Raw genomic sequence first — 19,731 nt, 5'->3', positions numbered from 1 at the left:
TATTTAAACTTTTTTTTTTTTTTGAGATAAAGTCTCGCTCTGTCACCCAGGCTGGAGGGCAGTGGCACGATCTCAGCTTACTGAAACTTCTACCTTCCAGGTTCAAATGATTTTCATGCCTCAGCCTCCCGAGTAGCTGGGATTACAGGTATGTGCCACCAATTGTTTGTATTTTTAGCAGCCAATTTCTTTGTATTTTTAGTGGAGACGGAGTTTCACCATGTTGGTCAGGCTGGTCTCGAGCTACTGGCCTCAAGCAATCTGCCCACCTCGGCCTCCCAAACTGCTGTAATTACAGGCATGAGCCACTGCACCTGGCCCTAAAAATTAATTATTGCCTTGAATCAAGAATCACAGGAGCACACTAAGCTGTTTTTCAAAAGTAACGGCCAGGAAAGACATACCGTATTTATGGATTGAAAGATTCAACACAGTAAAGATGTTGCATCTGCCCACCATATTGATCTATAGATTTCATGTAATCCCTATCAAAATCTCAGCAAGGTTTTATGTATACATAGATAAGACGATTTTTAAATTTATAGGAAAAAGCCTTAAAAACAGTTAAAACCATCTTGAAAAGCGAATAAGGCAGGAGAAATCACTCTATCTGACATTAAGACCTACTACACAGCTACAGGAATTAGAAAGTGTGCTATTGGTGAAGGGCTATGTGCTATCGATGCATCGGTCAACGAAACAGAATAGAAAACCCAGAAACAGACCCACACAAATATGTTCAACAGATTTTCCAGGAAGGTGAAAAACAAATTCAATGCAGTGAAGATAACCCTCTCAACAAATGAAGCCCGAGCAATCGGGCATCCGTAGGGTAAAAACGTGAAGCTTGACCTCACACTTTCCCAGAAATTAACTCAGAATGGATCACTGACTGAAATGTAAAACACAAAATCATAGAACTTTCGAGAAGATGATAGCAGAAAACCTTGGGCATTCAGGGCTAGGCAAAGAATTTTTACACTTGACTCATCTAGGAGGCTGGATACAGATGGAGGGTGGGAGCAGGACGTGCAGGGAGACTGGTTTGCTCAAGGCTTGCAGATCTTGCCTTCTCTTTCTTCAGGGTAGTATAGGTGCAATGAAGCATTTGCCCCTTTCTATTTCAAATGGAAAATTATACAACTACATGTCATCTTCACTTTTTCCCATCTCCAGAACTCTAGGCTCTGCAGTGTTAGAATTCTTGGTCCCTAAGGGGGACACACTCATCTGGAAACCCAGCAAGGGGTGCATTGAATACACCTTATGACTGCTCCCTGGGCACTTTGAGATCCTTGTGTCCAGGAACTAGCAGGTAAGAAAATGAGTGGCCATCTTGTCAGGGGCTGGTATGTTTTGACTGTGTTCCAGCCAAATCTCCTCTTGAATTGTAAGCCCCATAACCCCCATGTGTCATGGGAGGGACCAGATGGAGACAATTGAATCATGGGGTGGTTTCCCCCATCCTGTTCTCACAACAGTTTGTTCTTACAAGATCTAATGGTTTTATGGGGGCTTCCCCCTTCGCTGGGCACTCACTCATTCTCCTTCCTGCCACCCTGGGAAGGATGTGTTTGCTTCCCCTTCCGCCAGGATTGTGAGTTTTCTGAGGCCTCCCCTGCCATGCTGAACTGTGAGTCAATTAAACCTCCTTCCTTCATAAATTACCCAGTCTTGGGTAGTATCCTTGCAGCAACATGAGGACGGACTAATACAGGGGCAATTGACCTGGTCAGCAGGAGGCAGGGCTGCTTTCACACAAGGAGGGCAGAGAATAATATAGGTGGAGCTCAGGTGACTCACTTGGGTACCTCTTGGTACTTCTTACCCAACTGTCTGTAAGTGGACAAGCACAAACAGCCCCAACCTGAAAAGGATGTGGTTACCAAGGGCTCAGACCCCCCCAGGGATGAGGATTAGGATCATTCCATCGGGTAAGCCATTGAGACCAGTAGAAGAGGTAGCAGAGGGCAAGGAAAAGTTAGAATGAATAGTGAAGGAAGGAGATGATGAGTGTCAATTGCAGCCTTGAGACTGGTGGCAGTAACGGGCTGTTTGTTCTATGAACTTCCTTCTTCTAAGCTTGCCTGCAGGGGTTCAATATAACTTCATAATAGCCATCCAAACTTATTGATCTTGTGTTTATCATTCCTTCAATATGTTTTGAATGCGAATCATTGCACTAGTCAACATGCCATCCCAGCTCACTGCTGGTGACAAGTTTAATAGTTGGGCAGCCAGCTTGCACCAAAGGCTACCTATATATCATCTCCTTACCACTTCAGCATTGAGAGACCCAGTCCTCAAACCCCATCTTAGCTTTTTTTTTTTTGAGACAGTCGCACTCTCTTGTTCATGCTGGAGTGCAGTGGTGTGATCTCAGCTCATCTCAACCTCTGCCTCCCAGGTTCAAGCAATTCTTGTGCCTCAGCCTCCCAACATAACTGGAATTACAGGTGTGCACCACCACACCTGATTTTTGCATTTTTAGTAGAGATGGGGTTTCGCCATGTTGGCCAGGCTGGTCTTGAACTCCTGGCCTCAAGCAATCGCTCCCCTCGGCCTCCCAAAGTGCTGGGATTACAGGTGCGAGCCACTGTGCCCGGCCTCCATCTTAGCTTTTTGAGCAGGCTTTCTCAGACCACTTCTGGTGCCAACTACTGTTGGATCCTCTGGGAAGCAGACACCAAGATAGAGTCATGATTGCAAAAGCTTTATTGGGAAGACTGGTAAAATGAAAACGAAGGAAGTAGATGGAACAGGGAAAGTCTCTGGATCATAACACAGACTAACAAGGTCTCTGTAGACCAACAGGCCACTCTGGAACAAAGACTGCAGGTTGGAGGAGTCCTGTATTGGGCAGAAATGAAGAGGCCCTTGGGTCCCCACCTTGTTTAGTCAGTAGGCGGCACAGGCTTCTCCAAGAAGAGGGCTTGAAACCAGTAGCAAACCCTTAGAGAACGAAAGGGGCTGTCATGAACCATGCTCTTCAAAGCTGCACAGCGAGTCCTTTCTGGAAGAGGGATCTAAACCTGCCTGCATCTCCACAGCTGCCATCTGGGCACTTTTTACCCCCACTGGTTGTCAAATGATCCTTTATTGAAGTATTTTCCTTTGTGCTTAACAAGCTGGGCATTCCGCTGTATCATTGTTGATGTCATGAGGGTGGTGACCATCAACATTACAGCCCACAGACGGTGCAGTGGCCAGGATCTCTTTAATTGTTCCAGAGAGTTCCCTAACTAAATATCAGAGCTGCATCTGTCAGGCAATGTTGACATTCTCATGAAATGATATTTTCATCGTGCTTAATGTTTTTCTGTTTCTTTCTGTCTCGTGGAGGTTCCTTGAGGGCTTTGATGATCAGGGCGGAGGCAGAAGGTACTACCTCAACCTGTGCCTGTCTGTTCTGAATGGTCAGTTTCACTGTAATCCTCAGATCCTTCAAGTCACTGGTTGCCCTAACAATGTCATTAGCAATGTGTTTTGGAGACAGACACAGGGGGTTGATCTTAGGGGCCAGCACAGACATGGCACCAACATCATTCCCGGTGCACCTCAGACTTTAGTCTCGTTGGGGTCAAACTTAGGGTGCGGGGTGGAGGTAGCTGGTGTTGGATGAACCTGGATTCAGGACGAGCAAAAAAAGTTGCACACTGGCCTACTCTGAACTGAAAATTGAAAGCTGGGGCACCTTTTCTCATGGCAGACAAAGGTATAGCTGAGGAAGTCCAAATGCACAAGCACAGGCCTCACCCCTGCTTGCATCACATCTGCTAATGCCCAGCTGGCTGGAGCAACTGAGATGACCTACTCTAAAGCCAAGTTCAAGGAAGTACACTCTGCCCACCGTGAGGCCACGGCAAGAGGGGGTATGCAGCAGGGGAGTGAAGAATTGGGACCAGTAATTAGATCCACACAGGATAAAGGTCCTTTGGAAACTACTGAGCTCTGGCCGCATTAGTTACTCTCGTTACTATTACTGTTATTAGTTACTACTATTATCACCTGTCCAGGAGACCAGGTACCCTAAGCCAAGTGGTGTCACAGGCAGTTCTCAGGAAAGAATCACTTGACTAAATGCCAAAGATCAGGTTTGGGATCTGCAATTCAAAACTGCAGTTCAGGGAGAGAAAAGATTAAACGTAGCACAAAACAACAACCACACTATCCTCCCAAAGCCCCTTCCAGGCAGCTCCAGGGCCGGCCCAGCAGATCAATAGCAATCTGGGGTGCTAGGGAGGGCGCCATCTGAGTAGTTCAGACGAACTGAACATGATGAGTTGCCGGCTGCTTCCTGAGTCCTTGGGGAAGCACACGCACCATCCACTCAGCGCTGGAGCCTGGCTGTTCTCCGGGCACTCCTACCCCATCTTCCTGGCGGAGCTTAGATGCTCCTGCCTCTTCCACCAGCTCCTCTTGCCCTGCATGCTCCAGGGAGGATGGAGGCCTCCGGGCACCCCCAGGCCAGGAGATGCTGCCCAGAGGCCCTGGGAAAGCTCTTTCCTGGCCTCTGCTTCCTCTGCTTTCTGGTGACCTATGCCCTGGTGGGTGCAGTGCTCTTCTCTGCCATTGAGGATGGCCAGGTCCTGGTGGCAGCAGATGATGGAGAATTTGAGAAGTTCTTGGAGGAGCTCTGCAGCATCTTGAACTGCAGTGAAACAGGTAGGTGCCTCACCGGGACAGGGTGGGCCTTTTCTCCGTGGTGGCAGCAGTCCCTGGAGAGCAGAGGGCTGCCTTCTAGGAGGCTGGGTCTGGGAGCTGCCTGCCTGGGTCCTCCTCATGCCTGCGCACTTTAGGCGAGTAACTAACTGCTTTTTGAACCTGTTTTCTTCTTTGAAAAGTGGGGAGACTAACTACCTTTTGGGGTTGCTGTGAAGAATGCAGGAAAGGCCCTGAGCACCCAGGAGGTGCTTGGGAAAGACCAGCTCCCCTTCCTGTGTCTCAGCTCCCAGCCCCATCCAGACCAGCAGCCTCAGGGGAGGGTGGATTACTGGGAATTGGGTGGGGTGGGGTGCGCGGGTGAGCAAATCTGGGCCAGGGGTTGGGGGACTAAGTTGCTTCTCAGGACTATGTCTGCCTGACCCAGGATTCAGTTTGCAGGGATGAGAAGTTAGGGAACAACCCAAATTGGGTTTGAATCCCAGCAGGAGCACCAGCCCCCCACACCCTCACTTCCTGTTTTAAAGTCCTTTTCTGCTGTCTGGCTCAGGTGAGTGGGGAGGTGCTGTGAGAAGACCTGGGGGAGGGGCGGGGGTCCTGGCTCTTGTCCCGGCTGCTCTCCCAGCTTACTCTGCAATCTGTGGAGGCAAAGCTTTGTTCTCTTTGGGTCTCAGTCTGCGGGAAAGAAGGGGACCCCCAATCTCAGGCCTGGCGGTCACAGTGACCCTGTGAGAAGCAGAAGAGACAAGGAACATTCCGGCTCTTGGAAGACAGAAGGCACTTTATAGTGTCCTTATTGCATTTTCTTTGTATTTAGTCACTTGTTTCTACTCTGTGTTCCACAAAGGAAGCTTTTATTGTATTCAACAGAGCAAGATAAAACAAGGGAGAGTAGATAAATGAAAGACCAATGAAACCAGACTCTAAAAGTCAGAAGAACAGGGTACAGGGAGCTCCTCCCCTCCCCCTCTGGTGTGGGGGCTCCTTCAACATCCCAACCTTGCTCTGGGAACAGGTGCGGCTCCCAGGGACAAGAGGCTGGTCCAGGGAGGCACAGTACCCCGTCTGTGGAGGGTCCCACTCCCTGCATCCTTGCCAGATGGGAGCCAGCCTGCTCAGTGAACCTGGGAAACTGCTGTCAAAGGGACACTGTACCATCGCAGGGTCCAGACTACCAGCAAGTTCAAGGCTCTCCAAGCCAGCAACACATCAGAATCACCCAGGGAGACTGCCTAGAGTACACATTCCCAGGCTCTTCTCCAAACCCACTTCATCAGGATCTCCAGGGCTGGGCTGGGAGTCTTCAAGTTTCCAGGATAAGCACGGTGGCTCACACCCATAATCCTAGCATTTTGGGAGGCCAAGGTGGGAGAATCAGGCCTGCACAACAAGGTGAGATCCTGTCTCTACAAAAAGTTTAAAAATTTAGCCAGATGAAGTGGCATGCACTTGTAGTGCCAGCTACTTGGGAGGCTGAGGCAGGAGGATCGCTTGAGCCTGTGAGTTTGAGGCTACAGTGAGCTGTGATTGTGCCATTGCACTCCAGCCTGGATGACAGAGCCAGTCATGTCTCAAAAATAAATAAGTAAAAATAAAGTTTATCGGGTGATTCCAATGCACAGCAGGGTATGGGAACGCAGAGCTGGTCCCACTCCATTTGGTACCGATTTTCACTGGAGATTAAAATGTTCCATAAGGGTTAGTTGCATGTAGACCCTGTGGCAAACACGTCACACATTCTCTCACCTAATCCTCACAAGAAGCCTTTATGTTAGGTAGAAGTTGTCCCTCTTTTACAGATTAGGAAATTGAGGCCTTGGGAAGTTAAGCAATTTGTCCAAGTTCACAAACTAGAAAAATGGACCCAGGGACTTAACCCTATGTATTTGGATTCCAGAGCCTGAACCTTTCACCACCATCTCAGGCTGTCTCTCTGATAGGGAAACTGAGGCTCAGAAAGTAGCCTCTCTTCCACAGTTACAAAACTTGTCAAGGTCAGAGCTGGGTCTGGAATTGAGGTGCGTAGACTCCCATGCTGGTGCCAGTTAAAAGGAGTAGTGACTTCCTGCTGCATGCCAGGCTCAGTGCCATTCTTTTCAGGCTGAACCAGAGTCTAGCAGGTGGCCTCTGGGGTCCCAAAGCCCACTGGCTGCCCAGGCCAATTGAGCCATTCAGGAACCTCTCTGGGAAACCAGGATTCCCAACCCTGCTGTTAGCCCTGGAACCCATGTTTAGGAAGTCAAGTTTTCCCAGCCCCGGAGGAGGCACTCACAGGTAGCTGGTGCCCAAAGATCACAGTATGATGGTATGATGATCAAACTCCATCCAGTTTTTATTTTTATTTTTCTAGACACAGACTTGCTCTGTCACCCAGGCTGGAGTGCAGTGGCACTATCTTGGCTCACTGCAACCTCCACTTCCCAGGTTCAAGCGATTCTCCTGCCTCAGCCTCCCGAGTAGCTGGGACCACAGGCGTGTGCCACCAAGCCTGGCTAATTTTTGCATTTTTAGTCGAGACAGGGTCTCACCATGTTGAAAGGCTGCACTTGAACTCCTGACCTCAAATGATCCGCCCACCTTAGCCCGCCAAAGTGTTGGAATTACACGCGTGAGCCATCATGCCCGGCAAACTCCATCAAGTATAATAACCTCCAGGAGTGGGGATGATTTGCATCTGTGAAACAGCTTGCTTTTTCTAAAAGCCTTTTGCTTTTTAGTACTTGAGAACCCTGTGTGAGAGGCAGAGCAGAAGTTATCTTCCTTTGAAAGATGAAAGAGGCAGGGCACGGTTGCTCACGCTTGTAATCCCACCCCTTTGGGAGGCTGAGGCAGTGGATCACGAGGTCAAGAGGTTGAGACCATTCTGGCCAATATGGTGAAATTCTGTCCCAACTAAAAATACAAAAATTAGCTGGGCAGGGGTGTGGTGGTGTGCCCCTGTAGTCCCAGCTACTTGGGAGGCTGAGGCAGGAGAATTGCTTGAACCAGGGAGGCAGTGGTTGCAGTGAGCCAAGATCACACCACTGCACTCCAGCCTGGCAATAGAGCAAGACTCTTGTCTCAAAACAAACAAACAAAAAAAAAAAAACGATGAAAGAAATGGAGGTTCAGAATATTAAAAGGCAAAGACTACACAGCAATGCCAGGGCTAAGCTCTGGCGGGACCCCCCATGGGCCTCTCTGTTAGGTGCTTTTCTCACAGGGCTGAGTGGCCTCCTTATCTCCATGGGGACCAAAGGCAGGACCCAGGCTGCAGAAATATTTTAAAGGACTTCAATCACCAAGCTTTGGTGTTGACACTGACCACAAGGCGAGGGGGCTGCTGGTCCTTGGGGAAGACTATCCCCCTCTCACCGGGGTGGGGCTCGTCTTTACCAGCAGAACCTTTCCCTCAAACTCTTGGTCATTTCTTTCTCCAGTGGTGGAAAATAGGAAACAGGATCTCCAGGGGCATCTGCAGAAGGTGAAGCCTCAGTGGTTTAACAGGACCACAAACTGGTCCTTCCTGAGCTCGCTCTTTTTCTGCTGCACAGTGTTCAGCACCGTGGGTAAGTGCAAAGCCACAGTCCCCCTCACGGTGGCCCTGTGAAGGGTGGGCTTCTGGGTGGCAAAGGACACTGGAATTGGGGTGTGGAGATAGCCCTCCTCTCTCTCTCTTCCCCCCTTCCTCAAATCTATATTGCACACCTACAAATAGCAGCTGCGCTGGCCGACACTTTCGCACTGAAGATGCACCAGGCTCTGTTATAAGACATTTATGCTGATTAGCTCATCTAATCCTCACCTTGAGGTGGGTGCTGTTATTGTTCCCATACTCCAGCAGGTCCATCAATTTCAAAAAGTCACACAGTTCATGTGTGTTTGCACCCAGCCACTTGGGTCTAGACCCAGCACCCTGCTGCCTCTCTGTATGCATAACTTTCTATGCACCTGGCACATAGAAACTGGGAGGAAGATGCTTCCCCACCCTTATGGGCAAAATGTTGGTTTAGTGGCCCCTTTGAGGACATGACCATTGTGGCTGGAGGGCAGAGAATGGTCAAGAGAGTGGTGGGAGATGCTGCAGCAGAGCTAGGCCTCCTGGGCTGGTGGGGGGTGTGATGCTGCTGGGTCACCAGTTAACTAAGGTCCCTCTGGTGATTAAGGGCTCACTCTGAGCTGGCTGGCCCAGCCCCCGCTTCCATTCTGGTGGGGCAGCAGTGGGGCCAGGTTGCAGGGGCCAAACCAGGCCTGGCAGGAGCCTCCCCTGCCTGGGCAGGGGTCATAGGAGGCAATGGAGCTGCCTCAGCCACGGGGCCGGAGCCCTTGGGTCAGAGTCCTCACCAGGAGCGCGGCCCATCACTCAGCCCCTGCCCCTCTCAGCTGGCAAAAGGGACTGCGGGCCCTCTCCTCCTTCAAGAGAACAAGTGCTCATCCCTAGGAGGGCCTGGCCCACAGGGGTTGCAGAGAATGGATGGGGCCCCTCATACTGAAGGTCAGGGTGGAGCACATTGGCCAGCCTGGGTCAAAGCTGTGCAATCTCCAGCAAGGGACATCGCCCCTCTGAACCTTTTACTGGGACCCGTAAGCACTTCTAGACTTGCCTCTCAGGGTTGGCTGATGGCTATGCATGTAAGTGGCAACCAGGATGCCTTCAGCAGTGACAAACAGAAAACCCAACTCAGCTGGCTTAAACCGCAAGGAGAATGTCGCCTTCCAAGTCAGAAGTCCAGTGTGAGGACAGCTCTAGGCTGATATGCAGCTCATGCCCAGTGCCCATTTGCAGTCATGGCACTGGGCATCAGGTTTTCTCCATCTTTCTGCCCACTGAGCCACATGAGGCCACCAAGGTCCACATCCCATCCGAGCATCACTGTGTCTTATACAAAAAGGGCTGGTGTCTCTCTGCATGGTTCATCAGCAGCGATGATGTCTTCCCGGGAGTCTCCCACGGGGCCTCCCAGCCACCTCTAAGCTGGTCCCAGGCAGGGGGATTAGAGCACCAGGATGACTAAGACTAATCGGATCTGCTCCTAAATCAGCTGGGGGAGCAATGAGTCTGCAGGGAAGAAAGGAGGGAATGGCTGCTGGGTGGGCATCCGGTGTCTGCTGCACCCAGCTTCAGAAATAGACAGCCCCCATGTGGTTTCTCTTTTTCGCCTGAATGCTTTTTTTTGTTTTGTTTTGTTTTTGAGGTGGAGCCTTGCTCTGTCACCCAGGCTGGAGTGCAGTGGCACAATCTCGGCTCACTGCAACCTCCACTTCCCTGGTTCAAGTGATTCTCGTGTCTCAGCCCCCAAAGCTGGGATTACAGGTGTGCACCATTACACTCAGCTAATTTTAGTATTTTTACTAGGGATGGGGTTTTACCATGTTGGTCAGGCTGGTCTCGAACTCCTGACCTCAGGTGATCTGCCGACCTCGGCCTCCCAAAATGCTGAGGTGCTGTACAAAGGGGCTAGAAGCTATTAAGTTTATTTTGTCTTTTTGTTTTCCTTAAGTTTTTTTTTTTTTTTTTGAGACAGTCTTGCTCTGTCACCCAGGCTGGAGTGCAATGGTGCCATCTCTGCTCACTACCACCTCAGGCTCCCAGGTTCAAGCAATTCTCCTGCCTCAGTCTCCCAAGTAGCTGGGATTACAGGCACCTGCCATCATGCTTGGAATTTTTTTTTTTTTTTTTTTGAGACGGAGTTTTGCTTTTGTTGCCCAGGCTGGAGTGTGATGGCGCGATCTCGGCTCACTGCAGTCTCTACCTCCCAAGTTCAAGCAATTTTCCTGTCTCAGTCTCCCGAGTAGCTGACTATGCCATGCATGGCTAATTTTTGTATTTTTAGTAGAGATGGGGTTTCATCATATCCATCAGGGTGGTCTTGAACTCCTGACATCAGGTGATCCGTCCACCTCGGCCTTCCAAAGTGCTGGGATTACAGGCATGAGCCACCGCACCAGGCCATGCCTGGCTAATTTTTGCATTTTTGTAGAAACAGGGTTTCACCATGTTGGCCAGGCTGGTCTTAAACTCCTGACCTCAGGTGATCCACCTGCCTCGGCCTCCCAACGCACTGGGATTATAGGCGTGATCCACCATGCCCAGCCTCCTCAAGAATTTAGATTGGTCCAGACACCCTGGTTTATGCCTGTAATCCCAGCACTTTGGGAGGATGAGGTGACAGTTGGAGACCAGTCTGGGAAATACAATGAGACCTTGTCTCTACAAAAAGTTAAAAAATCAGTTGGGAGTGGTGATGTGCACCTGTAGTCCCTGCTACTCAGGAAGATGAGGTAGGAACATCACTTGAGCCCTGGAGGTTGAGGCTGCAGTGAGCCATGATCATGCCACTGCACTCCAGCCTGGGAGGCAAGAGTTGGCCTGGATGGCAGAGTCTGTCTCTGGCAGAGTCTGTCTCAAACAAGCAAACAAACCCGAAAAAACCTTAGATGCATCTGAGGCAGGATTTCTCAACCTCAGCACTATCAGCCTCTTGCACGGGATAATTCTCTGTGGAGGAGGCTCCTGTGCAATGTAGGATGTTGAGCAACATCTCTGGCCTCCACTCACCAGATGCAATAGCACTTTCCCCACTGTCCCCACCCATTATGGCAGCCACAAGTCTCCAGGCATTGCCGAATTTCCCTTGGGGGGCAAAATTGCCCCCTGTTGAGAACTGATCTATTGCAATCGTTGTCAAAATGTGGTCCCTGAGTAACATGGACATCACTGGGAAACTTGTTAGAAATGCAAATTAATTTCCAGGAGCCATTCTAGACCGACTGAGCCAGACACCATGGCTGTGGGGCCCAGCAATCTGTAGTTTAGAAAGTTCTTCATGTGATTCTGATGTGTGCTAATGTTTGAGAAGCATGCCCTGGCTGCACGTCAGAGTCACCTGCAGAGCTTTTGCAAGCTCCCATGTGCGGACCCTGCCCTAGACCAAACAGTTAGAATCCCTAGGGACCAGGCATCAGTATTTTCCAGGGCCCTCCAGGTGATTCTAGTGGGAGTCTAGGCTGTGAGTCACTGATCTAATGGAAATACATTAGCTTGGCTTAAATTCCAAGAAGGTCATGCTACTGCCCATTGTACGAGTCAATTAGGACATCATGCCGCCCAGAAATTACAACTGGAAGAGGATGTTGGGAAATGTTCCGCACTGTCCATAATCAATAATGGTGTTTGAAAGTCCCTCTGGTAATACTGCTTCCTGCCCTGCATCTCTGGGTCGTCTGAAATGCACCTGGCCTTAATGCTAAGAACAGGATACCTGACAGGTGTGAGGTCAGTCAATCCCCAGTCATTCCCAACTGGGTCCGCCCTCTTGGATTAGAAAGGAAAGTGCATGGGCTATTAAGTACTTACAGGCTAAGTACAGTGAACTGATTGTATCAAAATATATGAATGCATTCTAAGAAATAATGAGTTCCATTATGCATTTCGGCATTCAGTAATTAGGATAGTTAATACATTCCATTTGTAGGGGTTGTGTGCTCTCTGAGACCTGCTTCCTTGAAACATTTTCAGGAATGTGACATATTGCATATTTTGGATTGCAAAAGTATCTCACCCAGAGGCAGCCAAAAAGGCTTTGTTTATAATCCTGTAAACCCACCTTCACCAAGGACAGCAGTGGATTCAGTGTCTGCTCTGTGCTCAAATCCCAGCTCCTTTCAGACACTCCAATCCAAACCATCCTCCTGTCTTGAGATTTCTGCCAAAATTGTCTAGCCACTCTCTACAGGTCTCTCCTCTCAGCTTCTGCCTTAGCCAAAGCCCCCTTCATCTCTCACCTGGGCAGGAACCATAGCCTCCCCACTTATCTTCCTGTGTCCATCTGAAGCCCTCCAATTTACTGTCTGTGATGCAGTCAGGATAATCTTTTCAAGACGCAAACCAAGTCAGGAGTGGTGGCTCACTCCTGTAAGCCCAGCACTTTGCAGGGCTGAGGTGGGCAGATCACTTGAGGACAGGAGTTCAAGACCAGCCTGGCCAACATGGTGAAACCTCATCTCTACTAAAAGTCCAAAAATTAGCCAGGCATGGTGGTGTGCCTGTAATCCCAGCTACTCAGGAGGTTGAGGCAGGAGAATTGCTTGAACCCAGGAGGTGGAGGTTGCAGTAAGCCAAGGTCACGCCTCTTTACTCCAGCCTGGGCAAAACAGCAAGATCCCATCTTTAAAAAAAAAGATGCAAACCTGATTTTGTTTCCTGTGGCTGCTGTAATAAATTTCCACAAACTTGGTGGCTTGAAGCAATAGAAATTTATTCTGTCAAGATCTGGAGGCCAGAAGTTTGAAATCAGTTTTACTGATTTCAAAAATCAAGGTATTGGCAGAGCCATGCACCCTCTGAGGCTCTAGGGGAGGACCCTTCCTTGGCAGCTTCTGGTGGCTGCCAGCATCCCCTGGCTTGTGGCCACATCACTCTGGTCTCTGCCTCTGAGGTCATATTACCTCCTCTTCTCTGTGTGTAAAATATCTTGCTCAGGCTCTTCCTTATCAGGACACTTGTAATGATACCTAGGGCCACACACACAATCTAGGATAACTTCCTCATCTCGAGATCCTTAATCATGTCTACAAAGATCCACTTTCCAAATACAGCAGCACTGACAGATTCCAGGAATTAAGACCTGGTTATATTTGGGGGCTGTCATTTTTCAGCCTTCCATACTGATCAAGGCGCTCCCCCATCTGCCATGGAAGCCCTTAGATGCTGCCTACCTCCCGGCCTCACCTTGCTCCCCTCCCCTACCTCCCTGTACACTGGCCACACTGGCCTTCTCTTGGTTCCTTAAACCTGGGTGACAGCTATACTCAGAGTGACATCTTGGTGAAAAATTAGAAAACCATATCCCTCGCTAGGCAGACACAGCCCAGTGCCGCGAGCCCTGAACTCCGAGCTTGGTAAGTGCACAGAGGCTAGGTTTCAGTTCCCAGTCACCCCCTTGGTATATGTGCAGTACACAAGTTGCCCCACTGCCGCTGTATGGATAGCCCTTTGTTGAACCTGCCATAGGGTCTTTGCACAGGCTGCTTCCTCTCTTCACCTGGGTAGTTCCTGGCCCCCTGCCAACATCAGCTCAAAAATCCCCTCACAGGAAAAATCTTTCCTGGGCCCAAATACAGGATGGGTGCCTTGCGGTTGTTTTTTGTTTTCTTTTGAGACAGGGTCTTGCCCTGTCGCCCCAGATGGAGTGCAGTAGCATGATCTCAGCTCACTGCAACCTCTGCCTCCTGGGTTCAAGTGATTCTCGTGCCTCAGCCTCCCAAGTAGCTGGGATTACAGTTATGCACCATCACACCTGGCCAATTTTTGTATTTTTGGTAGACACAGGGTTTCACCATGTTGGCCAGGCTGATCTTGAACTCCTGACCTCAAATGATCAGGAGCCTTGGCCCCCAAAGTTCTGGGATTACAGGCATGAGCCATCGCTCCCGGCCCAGGATAGGTGCCTTTGTTCTAATCATTCATGGTCTGCTTTTTCACTTCCTGCTATTGATCTCCATTTGTAATTCCATACTCATTAGTGTGGTTTTTAAAATTAATGTCTGCCTCTCTCACCAAACCAGAGGCTCAGAGGGGTCATATCCCATATCCATTTTGCTCAGCACTATGCCCCCAGTGCATGCAGTAAGCACTCAATAAATAATGAATGAATGAATGAAAGCAAATACAGAGTTAACTGACACTGCCATCGAATGGTACCTAGTGGAACCAGCCAGAGTAGCATGGAGTGCTCTGGGATGGATGCAAACTGATGAGACTGTTTCAGGGCCACAGCTCCCTCCTGTACACTTGGGACTCTGGTGAGGGTGGGCAACCTGAATGCCCACCTGCTCTTGGAGGGCAGAGCCCAAGGCCAAAGTGTGCCACAGGGAGCTGCACTTCTGAAGGAAGCTGGGGCTTAGCCAGCTGAGGAATTGCCTTCAGATTAATTTACATAATTGGGCTGGGTTTTTCTGTATTAATCATCCTTTATGACATCAAAATTAAATACAGGCATTAAATATAAAAGCTTTGTCCTCTGCTTGTTGAAGTCACTGATGCTTGCCTGCTCCAGCAGATCTAGCCACTTGTGCTGTGGGGTTTGAGGTCTGTCTGCTTCTGCCCCTCTGTCGGTGCAAGGGGAGGGGCTCCTGACAGGGATGGAGACCTCAGCCCATCCCTTCCTTTGTTTTGCTGCCGGGTTCTCTGAATGAATGGTCCTGACCCTGGATGCTCCTGAGGGTGACAGCACTGGTTGGGGACCTGAGAGTCCTGTGGATTTGACCCCAACTCCACTGTGTATCACGTGTATGCTCACGGGCAAGGTACTTCGTTTCTCTGTGCTTCAGTTTCCCCACCTGTGAATGGTGATAACAATACCTCCCTACGAAGGCTGACTGACACCCAGCCCACAGGAAGTGCTCACTAGGCAGCTAAGGTCTGGAGGGTGAAGACACCAGTTATCAGTTGCGCACTGTGTGTCAAGCACGGGCCTCATGTAATCCTCCCAGCTAGTCAATATGCAAAGTAGGTATTGTCATCCCCATCTTACAGATGAAACCTGAAAATGTGAGCAGTCATTTTTTTTTTTTTTTTTTTGAGACGGACTCTTGCTCTGTCACCCAGGCTGGAGTGCAGTGGCTGGATCTCAGCTCACTGCAAGCTCCGCCTCCCGGGTTTACGCCTATTCTCCTGCCTCAGCCTCCTGAGTAGCTGGGACTATAGGCACCCGCCACCTTGCCCGGCTAGTTTTTTGTATTTTTTAGTAGAGACGGGGTTTCACCGGGTTAGCCAGGATGGTCTCGATCTCCTGACCTTGTGATCCGCCCGTCTCGGCCTCCCAAAGTGCTGGGATTACAGGCTTGAGCCACCGCACCCCGCCACAGTCAAGTAATATTATCATAAATAGCAGAGCTGGGATTCAAAGCAAGGTCAGTCAGAACCTAGATGCTGGGAGGCTAATTGCTTCATTAGGAACATGTTTTGTCTAATCTGCTAAGCAACAAATAGCTCTGAGGGCAATTGTATTTTACTCATCTTCCATCTTTCTGTTTTTCCTAATACTACGTACACTGCTGAGCACACCATGGGGACACAATAAGTGCCTCTTACATAGAAACAAATAGCCCAGTCCTCTTATGGAGGATAGGAGTGCTTTTTTTTTTTTTTTTTTTTTTTTTAAGATGGAGTTTTGCTTTTGTTGCCCAGGCTGGAGTGTGATGGCACAATCTCGGCTCATTGCAACCTCCACCTCCCGGCTTCAAGCAATTCTCCTGCCTCAACCTCCTGAGTAGATGGGACTACAGGTGCCCACCACCACACCTAATTTTTGTATTTTTAGTAGAGACGGGGTTTCACCATTTGGCCAGACTGGTCTCCAACTCCTGAACTCAGGTAATCTGCCCACCTTGGCTTCCCAAAGTGCTGGAATTACCAGCATGAACCACCACACCCAGCCAAGGGCGGCTTCTTAAAAGCCAGCACCTTCACAGAGAACAAAAGTGGCGTTGGATATGATTACAAAGCCATCCATCCTCTCTCACTTGTATTCATCCTGTCCTTCCAGGTCAGCTGAGGCCTTCCTTCAGGGGGTGCTCAGAAATGGCCAGAGCAGAATCAAAGGCAGTCTGTCCACCCCAAACCTGTGCTGGTCCCCTGCCAAGGACATTTCAAGTCAAAGACCTGGATATCAGTTGCTCCTCATCCTAAAGGGAAGCTGGGTTTCACTCCTTTCCCTCCCAGCAAAGCAGGCCTAATGCCAGACCAGTGGCTGAATGCTTTGAGATGAGTATTTTCAAAAACACTGTGTAAAATGTCATGCCAAGGAAGGGAAATGGCAGAAGGTCTCTTTAAAGCTTTTGGGGGTAAAAAGGGAAGGGGCCAGATGCAAACTCTAAGTCCATCTTCTTTTTCAGGCTATGGCTACATCTACCCCGTCACCAGGCTTGGCAAGTACTTGTGCATGCTCTATGCTCTCTTTGGTATCCCCCTGATGTTCCTCGTTCTCACGGACACAGGTGACATCCTGGCAACCATCTTATCCACATCTTACAATCGGTTCCGAAAATTCCCTTTCTTTACCCGCCCCCTCTCCAAGTGGTGCCCCAAATCCCTCTTCAAGAAAAAACGAGAACCCAAGCCCGCAGATGAAGCTGTCCCTCAGATCATCATCGGTGCTGAAGAGGTTCCAGGCCCCAAACTTGGCACATGTCCTTCACGCCCAAGCTGCAGCATGGAGCTGTTTGAGAGATCTCATGTGCCAGAGAAACAGAACACACTGCAACTTCCCCCACAAGCCGTGGAGAGGAGTAACTCGTGTCCTGAACTGGTGTTGGGGAGACTCTCATACTCCATCATCAGCAACCTGGATGAAGTTGGACAGCAGGTGGAGAGGCTGGACATCCCTCTCCCCATCATTGCCCTTATTGTTTTTGCCTACATTTCCTGTGCAGCTGCCATCCTCCCCTTCTGGGAGACACAGTTGGATTTCGAGAATGCCTTCTATTTCTGCTTTGTCACGCTGACCACCATTGGGTTTGGGGATACTGTTTTAGAACACCCTAACTTCTTCCTATTCTTCTCCATTTATATCATCATTGGAATGGAGATTGTGTTCATTGCTTTCAAGTTGGTGCAAAACAGGCTGATTGACATATACAAAAATGTTATGCTATTCTTTGCAAAAGGGAAGTTTTACCACCTTGTTAAAAAGTGAAGGTTTCATTGTCTCTCAGATGACAGACACTGGCTGAGCTGGTTTTCTTGTGTTGTCTTTCAGGGTCATGCAGCCTGTCACCTGAGACCCTGAGTCTTGGAAGCAAATCCCTTATGAGAGCCGAGTTCACTCTTGAGGCCCTGCAGAAATTTGGCCAATGCCCTTTGTGTCAGGGCATTAGGAAAAAAACTATCACCATTCCCCAAAGTCCAATTAATGTATCTGTCCTCCTTTTTAAAATCTGTCCTCATGTAGAGGAAGCAACCTTATGGATGCCACTGCTTTTCTTGAAATATGAGAAACAAAACACCTTTATTCTTGGAAGTTGTACCTTCAGTTAAATTAAAATCTTCCTGAGTTGTTCTTTGTTACCCGAAAAAGAACTAGTGTGAACATCCTCTTTTCTTGAATGACTGCATGAGTGCATGTAAGACCAGCCCAATCCCAGCCCCTGTAAAATACATAGATGTCGGGTGTCACCAAAATGGCAAAGTAGAAGCAATCTGGCTTCACTGCCCCCCATAGAAAACCAAAAACAACAATCTAGTGCCAAGATGATAAACACCAATATCCCAGAACTCAAAACTGAGGCTTTGACAAGCCCTGGGGCCACAGAAAAGTGAAAAACTGTGAGCAGAAGGTAGTAACATCCCTTCCCCAAACCGTAAGTCACCATGCAGAAAAGTTCCCCGGACATTTCTACACTGGAAAAAGTAAGATCAAGGCAGCCAGCCAGCTTCATCATCTTGACTACCTACTCAGGAAAGTTTCCTGCCTCAACCCACAGGAAGAATCATGAATACCTGTAGGGTGAGGGACCCCTGAAAGCCTCTGGAGTCACATAGACAGTGGAGGTGGGGCTAGCAGCCTAGTGCGTGAAACTCTGGGGCTACTATTCATCTCAGACAAATAAGACACTGAATCAGAGAGGTGGTTCAGCAGCATCACATTGTAAGAGGCACTCTCCACAGGCCCTCTGGCCATGAACCCCTAGCCAGCCTCCCCACACAGCTGCAGAATCCCCTTTGGTGCCCTTTATCTGTGAAAAGGCAGAGCTTTGAACTTTTGCAAGAGTCATGACAAACCTGGGCTTAGGGTGCTATTTAGTGCTGAAAAGGAGGTAGTGATCTAGAGCTAAAGGAATCAATAGGCAAAGTGCACAGAACGTCTAAACACACATATGCTAAAGAGACCAAACTAACCCAGGCAGCAAAGACTGGAATAAATAACTAAACCTTCAATGTGAAGACATATGTGTACCTGCATAAGAAACTGCTAACACCAGGAACCATGACTTCTTCAAATGGACAAAGCAAGGAGCCAGTGAGGGATTGACCCAAACAAGATGGCAATCTGTGAACTCCTAGATCAGGAATTCAAAATAGCAGTCTTGAGGAAACTCAGCAAACTCCAAGGTAACACAGAAAAGCAATTCAGAAACTTATCAGAGGAATTTAACAAAGAGATTAAAATAATTTTAAAAATATCAAACAAAAATCTTGGAACTGAGAAGTACATTAGCTGAACTAAAAAACACATCACAAGGTCTTAACAACAGAACAGACTGAGCAGAAGAAATAATTAATGAACTCAAAGACAGGCTATTTGAAAATACAGTCAGAGGAGAGAAAAGAAAACAGAATGAAAGGAATGAAGAATGCCTACAAAATCTAGAATAGAGTCTCAGAAAAGCAAATCTAGGAGTACTGGCTTTAATTAGAAAGAGCAAGGGGGCGGAAAGTGTATTCAAAGAAATAATAACAGTCACCTTTCCAAGTCTAGAGAAAAAATATAAATATGCCAGGTACAGGAAAGTCAAAAATCACCACATAGATTTAGCTCAAATAAAACTACCTCAAGCATAGAATAATCAGACTCTCAAAAGTCAAGGACAAAGAGAAAATGCTAAAAGCAGCAAGAGAAAGCAAATAACGTATCAAGGAGTTCTGATTCATCTGGCAACAGACTTCTCAGCAGAAAGCATACACACCCAGGGTGGGTAGGATGACATATTCAAAGTGCTGAAGGTAAAAAAGACCTGTCAACTGAGAATACTGTACCCAGCAAAACTGTCCTTCAAACATGAGAGATAAAGATTTTCCTAGACAAAAGCTGAGGAAATTCATCATCACCAGAACCATCTTACAGAATCGCTAAAGGGAGTTCTTTAATCTGGAAAAAAAGAACATTAATGTGCAACAAAGACATCATCTGAAGGTGCAAAACTCATTGGTAAAAGTAAATACACAGACGAATTCAGAATACCCTTATACCGTAATTGTGGTGTGTCAACCACTGTTTTCTCTAGTATGAAGACTAAAAGACAAATATATCAAAAACAATAACTAGAACAATTTAAGAGATAGGCAATATAAAAATATATAAATTAAGA

General features: G+C 48.4%; 1 protein-coding gene across 1 annotated transcript; it reads left to right on the top strand.

The window, feature by feature from the left end:
* The first annotated feature begins 4,442 nt into the window (after positions 1 to 4,442).
* Positions 4,443 to 17,339, top strand: KCNK18 (potassium channel, two pore domain subfamily K, member 18). The gene is made up of 3 exons (XM_011927806.1): positions 4,443 to 4,665; positions 8,082 to 8,210; positions 16,540 to 17,339. The coding sequence occupies exons 1-3, from the start codon at positions 4,443 to 4,445 to the stop codon at positions 17,337 to 17,339; spliced, it is 1,152 nt and encodes a 383-aa protein (XP_011783196.1).
* The last annotated feature ends 2,392 nt before the right edge of the window (positions 17,340 to 19,731 follow it).

Source organism: Colobus angolensis, unplaced genomic scaffold (assembly GCF_000951035.1).
Source record: "Colobus angolensis palliatus isolate OR3802 unplaced genomic scaffold, Cang.pa_1.0 Scaffold75, whole genome shotgun sequence".
Lineage (NCBI taxonomy): Eukaryota > Metazoa > Chordata > Mammalia > Primates > Cercopithecidae > Colobus > Colobus angolensis.
Note: the sequence above shows the minus strand (reverse complement) of the source record. Positions and strands in the feature narration are given on the sequence as shown.

Excerpts from the sequence above, each read along its gene's own strand:
- KCNK18 (XM_011927806.1), top strand. The coding sequence starts at position 4,443 with ATGGAGGCCTCCGGGCACCCCCAGGCCAGGAGATGCTGCCCAGAGGCC. Across the intron at positions 4,666-8,081 it reads CTTGAACTGCAGTGAAACAG|TGGTGGAAAATAGGAAACAG; the intron begins GTAGGTGCCTCA and ends TTCTTTCTCCAG. Across the intron at positions 8,211-16,539 it reads CACAGTGTTCAGCACCGTGG|GCTATGGCTACATCTACCCC; the intron begins GTAAGTGCAAAG and ends CTTCTTTTTCAG.